Raw genomic sequence first — 5,913 nt, 5'->3', positions numbered from 1 at the left:
GCCACACTGCTTTCCACAGTGGTTGCACCATTTTATACTCTCACCAACAGTGAATAAGGGTGCCAGTCTCTCCACAACCTCGCCAGCATTTGTTGCTTGCTATTCTGTTAAATTTTGCTAGTCTTACTAGTGTGAGATGATATCTCATAGTTGTCTTGATTTGCATCTCTCTTAGAGCTAGGGATTTTGAACATTTCTTCATGTGCTTGTTGGTCATCTGAATGTCTTCTTTGGTGAAGGGTCTGTTCATATCCTGTGCCCATTTTTCAATTTTATCTTTTTGTAGTGCTCAAGTATTTTATAAATTCTAAATATAAGTCCCTTATCTGACATGTCATTCCCAAATACTTTTTCCCAGTCTGTGGCTTCCCTTTTTCCTCTGTTGGAGAACTTTTTGGATGAAGCACAATAAATTTTAAAATCCCTAAATTCACTAACAAGTTTAAGCAGAAAAATTCTTCACATCATCTTTAAACTTCAAATTAGAATTGTTTTAAATTGCCACAGGTAAAGAAGTAATTTCTACTAGCAGGACAACTGGGCTAGCCATTTCCTTACCCAGATTCCTCCTCAAATCTAGATTTATGGTTCCCAAAATTGGCCACAAAGCTAAATCAACTCAGTTCATTGTCATGGTGTCAGAACCAACTAATAGCTAATTTAAACTTTTTCTTAAAATCCCTAATACACACTATGGATTTTACTTATATTTAAAATGTTGATAATCTGTATAGAATATTATAAAGATTATTTGGCTTAAGCATAAAAACAGTGTTTAGAATTTTAAAATTTTTTACTGCAAATAAAACTCTTATTTTGTGAATTTAATAATTTAAAAATTATTAATTATTTAAAAGTATGTTCATAATTTACATTAGCTAAATTTTATTTTGAAAACCATATTTCATCTGAAGAATTAAAAAGAATGACTTGACATTAATGTAGTATAGTTAATAGACATCAGTAAAATATTGAAGGGAAATAAGAATTTAAGAAAAATTCATTCATTAAAATTGATGTGCATTTTTTAAATTTCTATTTTAGGGGTCCCTTCAGTGTTGTACGACGATGTATCAACAGAGAAACTGGGCAACAATTTGCTGTAAAAATTGTCGATGTAGCCAAGTTCACATCAAGTCCAGGGTTAAGTACAGAAGGTAAGAGATGGATTTCAAGTAAGTTATTTGATGTCTGGCTTTATTCCACCTCCACAATCCATTTATCAATCTAAACTTCATCTGGGGTTTGGGAAGAAGAGGGTGTGATAGAATGGGAAGTGGGTGGAGATGTTTTATTGAGTTTGACAGAATTCTAAAACATAGTATTTTAAATATAGCTCTAGTGATTATTTTTAGAGTTACAAAGAATTGCTATAGTATGCATTTTTAAATAAGAAGAATGTGAAATGTGAGCATATATTTTTCAGGGCTATATTCTGAGTTCTATTGTGTGAAATATAAAACAGTAGGAAAGGGAAACTTAGACAAAGATAAAGATAAAATTACAAATTCAGAAGAAACTATAGTAGTACATACTACTGTAGGATCTAGGATTATGATCTGTTACTTTTAGGTGTTGTCCAGACAACTGTGATTTATATAGACTTTGTTAACAATAGATAGAAACATTGCCCTGCCCTTCACCATCTTCACAATTTCTGCTATGCTCAAACCCATTCTTACAGTCACTATGTCAATCCATCTTGATGAGGTCTTCCTCCTTTTCCTGAACCTCCACCATTCCTAGCTTGATGTCTTCTAAGGAATAACCTTTCCTGTCAACATGCTTGCTCAGTTTGTGAGGTGAAGTTTCACTATCCTTTCATTTAAGAAGCAACTTGGTTGCACCTCCTCCAAAACAGGAAGATCTAGTCTTTGATAAGAACATTGGCCAAGAAATGAAAAGAGGTGGAATATCAGAGAAAGGGAGACTAAGAATTAAATTTTCAAGAGACTTGATGACGCTAAGAGCAAAGACAGGTTACTAGTAAAGTCTGATTCTAGATGATGAGCTTGGGATTTGGGGTACTATTGTGATAGGAATGCCAAATAAGAATGCCTAGGTTTATATGACTGAAGTTTTTAATAGAGTGGAATTAGCCTACTAATGATGACATTATCTGAGGAAATCTTTTGCAGAAGTAGAGAGAGAACACTTCATCAAGAAGTTACTGATCTAGAGGCTTTCAGTCTCTATCACTTTTAGTGTAATAGTGTCAATGAAAAATTATATCCATCAGAACACTAAGCTGGTGTAATTAGATGGTATTTTGGCAGAAAAAAATCCTGACCCTCAGGTGCAAGGGGGTTAACATATAATATAGTTCATGTCCATAAATTTTTCATCTCTTTACCTATGTTTTTAACTGAAATTATAGCTCACTTCTTGGTTACTTTGGTTATATAGTGTTAGTTGTCATTGTTGTTATGTGCCATCGAGTAGACTACAACTATTAGCAGTCCTATGCACAATAGCTCTGAACCTTGCTCTATCATAAGCCAATCTCATATCTGCTAGTCTAATTTAGGTTTTCAAAGGCCTGTTGTTTGTGAAGCAAATCCTTCTCCCTAGTCGGCCTTAATTTAGATGTTCAATTTAGAGAAATATCTGGCAGACAAGTCTTAAAGTATATGAATAATAAAAGCAAAGTTGTAAAATTCTTTCTATATTAATAATTACAATGTTACTAGTAACTGAGATAACTTTTTCCTTTTCTTCTTTTCCTTTATTATTCCATTTTTAAAAAGTTTTACTATAGGTTCACAAATACTAATTACTATAATATTCTAGCTAAAACACCTGAAAGTTGGACAAAATCAGCCACTATAGAAACATTGACAACAATGAAAAGATGCCTGTAGTGCATGCAGACAAGACCATGTGATTAAAAGTTCATTAACTGCATAATAATGACTGCTCTGACAGGCGCACATTTAAAGCAAGCAAACACACATACAACCATCAAGTCAATTCTAAGTACCTTCAAGTCAGCTATGAAATATAGTGACCCTATGAACAACAGAAACCTTACCCTATCCTGTGCATTCTCATGATCTCTTGAACCTGGGAGCCCATTGTTAAAATCATTGACAATCCATCTGATTGAGAATCATCTTTTCCTTCACTGACCTTTCCAAGCATGAGGTATTTTTGTTTTCTCTATTTTTTTATTATTAATTTTAATAAAAGTTTACAGAGACTTTGGATTTTGATTCATTCATTCTTGCACTTTTCTCCCTGCCCACCCCTTCCCCCATTTTGCTCTTCTCTTTGAAAAGTAAAAGAAAAATTCTTTCATTACTATACAACCCCTCCCCCCAAGTCCACTCCACAGTGCAGCCTTCGTTCCGGACTCCTGTCATGACATTAATGCCTAATCATATATCCCTTTTATTTTTTAATTAAATTTTATTAATTTTAATGAACATTTACAGAGATGTTGGGTTTCCATTCATCCATTGTTGGACTATTTTCTCTACCCTCCCCCCCCCAGTTCGTTCCTCTTTTTTTTTCCCACTTGAAAGTCTGTTTTAATTGTCGCATTGCCACAGTGCTTGTTAAAGCCAGTTCTGATTAATCTCCTTTGTCAGTGTGTCCTTTGCCATTCCCTATCACTCCTCCCTGAGAGACACTTCACCCTGATTCATAAGGAAAAGGGGACAGCATATTCTCTTAGCTACTTCCTGCTGAAAAGGGACATTGTAGGTGTCAGGGTGAAGATCTTCTCTCACTACTCTAAAGGGCCCCTTTGGCAATAGGAAACACATAGACTATTATGGAGATTGATTTTGGAATTTAGATGCACTGTTATCAATTGTGCTTAGCCGTACATGTTCATATCCTTGAAGATGTATTATGGAAGGGTTGCAACCTAGAAGAAAGAAATTTAACTAACGAATTAAAAGCACATGAGTCAAAAATTAAAAGCAGGGCAAAGCAGCGCCTTGCTCAGAACCCAGCAAAATGGAGCTCGAGGCCTGAGCAGATACACCAGCCCGGTGAACCCAGCTGTCTTCCCCCATCTGACCGTGGTGCTTTTGGCCATTGGCATGTTCTTCACAGCCTGGTTCTTCGTTTATGAGGTAACCTCTACCAAGTACACACGGGACATCTACAAAGAGCTGCTCATCTCCTTGGTGGCCTCACTCTTCGTGGGCTTCAGGGTCCTCTTCCTGCTACTCTGGGTCGGCATCTATGTATCACTGCCGAGGGTATGCATCTGATAGCTTCACTGAATCCCTGCTTTTGTAAATTAGTATTTTTGACTTTTTTTATTAACTAGTGCTGGAAGTGTTCCAACTTCTGCCCCACATTAAAGACAGGTGTGTGACAGTTAAAAAAAAAATTAAAAGTAATAACATTCCAAGTAGGGGTTCTAACAGGGGCACATCAAGTTACAGAGGGAAGATAGTTCTTACAATAAAAGGCTTATTGACTAGCCCTTTGTCTATTATAGTACAAAGGTTAGGAACCACAAGATGTAGAGGCTCAACTATGTAATTTATTGTTCTTAAGTCCTGGAGCAAATTCCATCTACCACTGGGTTGTTTTACATCTCGGAAGTCCACATGCAAGGCAGAGGTGAAGTAAGGAACTGCTTATGAGGTTTTCCATCAATTCCAACAACTAAGAAATAGTGAGAAGAGCTGGGACCTCAGAAGGCTTTTAGGACCAAATAGTAGGCTCTTGTGTCCAGGAGAAAATGAATATGCTTACCAGTAATGTTAATGCTCACCCACAGCTCTTCTGGGAGGATCTAAATCGTCGAAGCGTCCTCCTTTGTTTCCAGCTGGGAGCGGGGGCCTGTCAGTCCTGTTAGCCACAAGGACCTGATGTGGGCCACCCTTGGCCATGTGTCCTTCTGGTCCTCGTGAGAGTGACATCGTCTTTAAACCCCGTGTGGCAATCCCTGATGCACCGCAGTGATGCCCAGGGACAACAGGGCGACCTGGAAGTCCAACTACTTCCTTAAGATCATTCAACTTCTGGATGATTATCCGAAATGCTTCATCGTGGGTGCAGACAATGTCGGCACCAAGCAGATGCAGCAGATCCTCATGTCCCTCCGTGGGAAGGCTGTGGTTCTGATGGGCAAGAACACCATGATGCGCAAGGCCATCCGGGGACACCTGGACATCAACCCGGCCTTGGAGAAGCTGCTGCCTCACATCCGGGGGAATGTGGGGTTTGGGTTCACCAAAGAGGATCTCACAGAGATCAGGGACATGCTGCTGGCCAACAAGGTGCCGGCTGCTGCCCATGCTGGTGCCATTGCTCCGTGGGAGGTTACCGACCCAGAACACTGGTCTGGGCCTCGAGAAGACCTCCTTCTTCCAGGCTTTGGGCATCACCACTAAGATCTCCAGAGGCACCATTGAAATTCTGAGTGATGTGCAGCTGGTTAAGACTGGAGACAAGGTGGGAGCCAGCGAGGCCACTCTGCTGAACATGCTGAACATCTCTCCCTTCTCCTTCGGGCTGATCATCCAGCAGGTGTTTGACAACGGCAGCATCTACAATCCTAAAGTGCTTGACATCACAGAGGAGACCCTGCATACCCGCTTCCTGGAGGGTGTCTGCAATGTTGCCAGCGTCTGTCTGCAGATTGGTTACCCAACTGTGGCCTCAATACCACATTCTATCATCAATGGGTATAAGCGGGTCCTGGCTTTGTCTGTGGAGACTGACTACACCTTCCCATTGGCTGAAAAGGTCAAGGCATTCCTGGCTGATTCATCTGCATTTGTGACTGCTGCTCCTGTGGCCACCCACTGCCCCTACCGCAGCTGCTCCTGCTGCTGCGGCCCGAGCCAAGGTGGAAGCAAAGAAAGAGTCAGAAGAGTCGGACGAGAATATGGGATTTGGTCTCTTTGACTAAAAACCAAAAAGCCACCAACTCCGCCAGCTTTGTGT

The 5,913-nt window shown here is 39.7% G+C and overlaps 1 protein-coding gene across 1 annotated transcript; it reads left to right on the top strand.

Annotated features, from left to right (window-relative positions):
• The first annotated feature begins 4,925 nt into the window (after window positions 1-4,925).
• LOC102858209 (60S acidic ribosomal protein P0-like) lies at window positions 4,926-5,874 on the top strand. The gene is made up of 2 exons (XM_006902401.1): window positions 4,926-5,243; window positions 5,338-5,874. The coding sequence occupies exons 1-2, from the start codon at window positions 4,926-4,928 to the stop codon at window positions 5,872-5,874; spliced, it is 855 nt and encodes a 284-aa protein (XP_006902463.1).
• The last annotated feature ends 39 nt before the right edge of the window (window positions 5,875-5,913 follow it).

The sequence above is a fragment of the Elephantulus edwardii genome, unplaced genomic scaffold, assembly GCF_000299155.1.
Source record: "Elephantulus edwardii isolate Elephantulus edwardi_28Jun2011 unplaced genomic scaffold, EleEdw1.0 scaffold00407, whole genome shotgun sequence".
Lineage (NCBI taxonomy): Eukaryota > Metazoa > Chordata > Mammalia > Macroscelidea > Macroscelididae > Elephantulus > Elephantulus edwardii.
The sequence above is the reverse complement of the archived record's forward strand: the minus strand, read 5'-3'. Positions and strand labels throughout refer to the sequence as shown.

Coding starts and splice junctions, on each gene's coding strand:
- LOC102858209 (XM_006902401.1), top strand. CDS start 4,926: ATGCCCAGGGACAACAGGGCGACCTGGAAGTCCAACTACTTCCTTAAG. Junction 5,244..5,337: donor ACATGCTGCTGGCCAACAAG/GTGCCGGCTGCT, acceptor TCCTTCTTCCAG/GCTTTGGGCATCACCACTAA.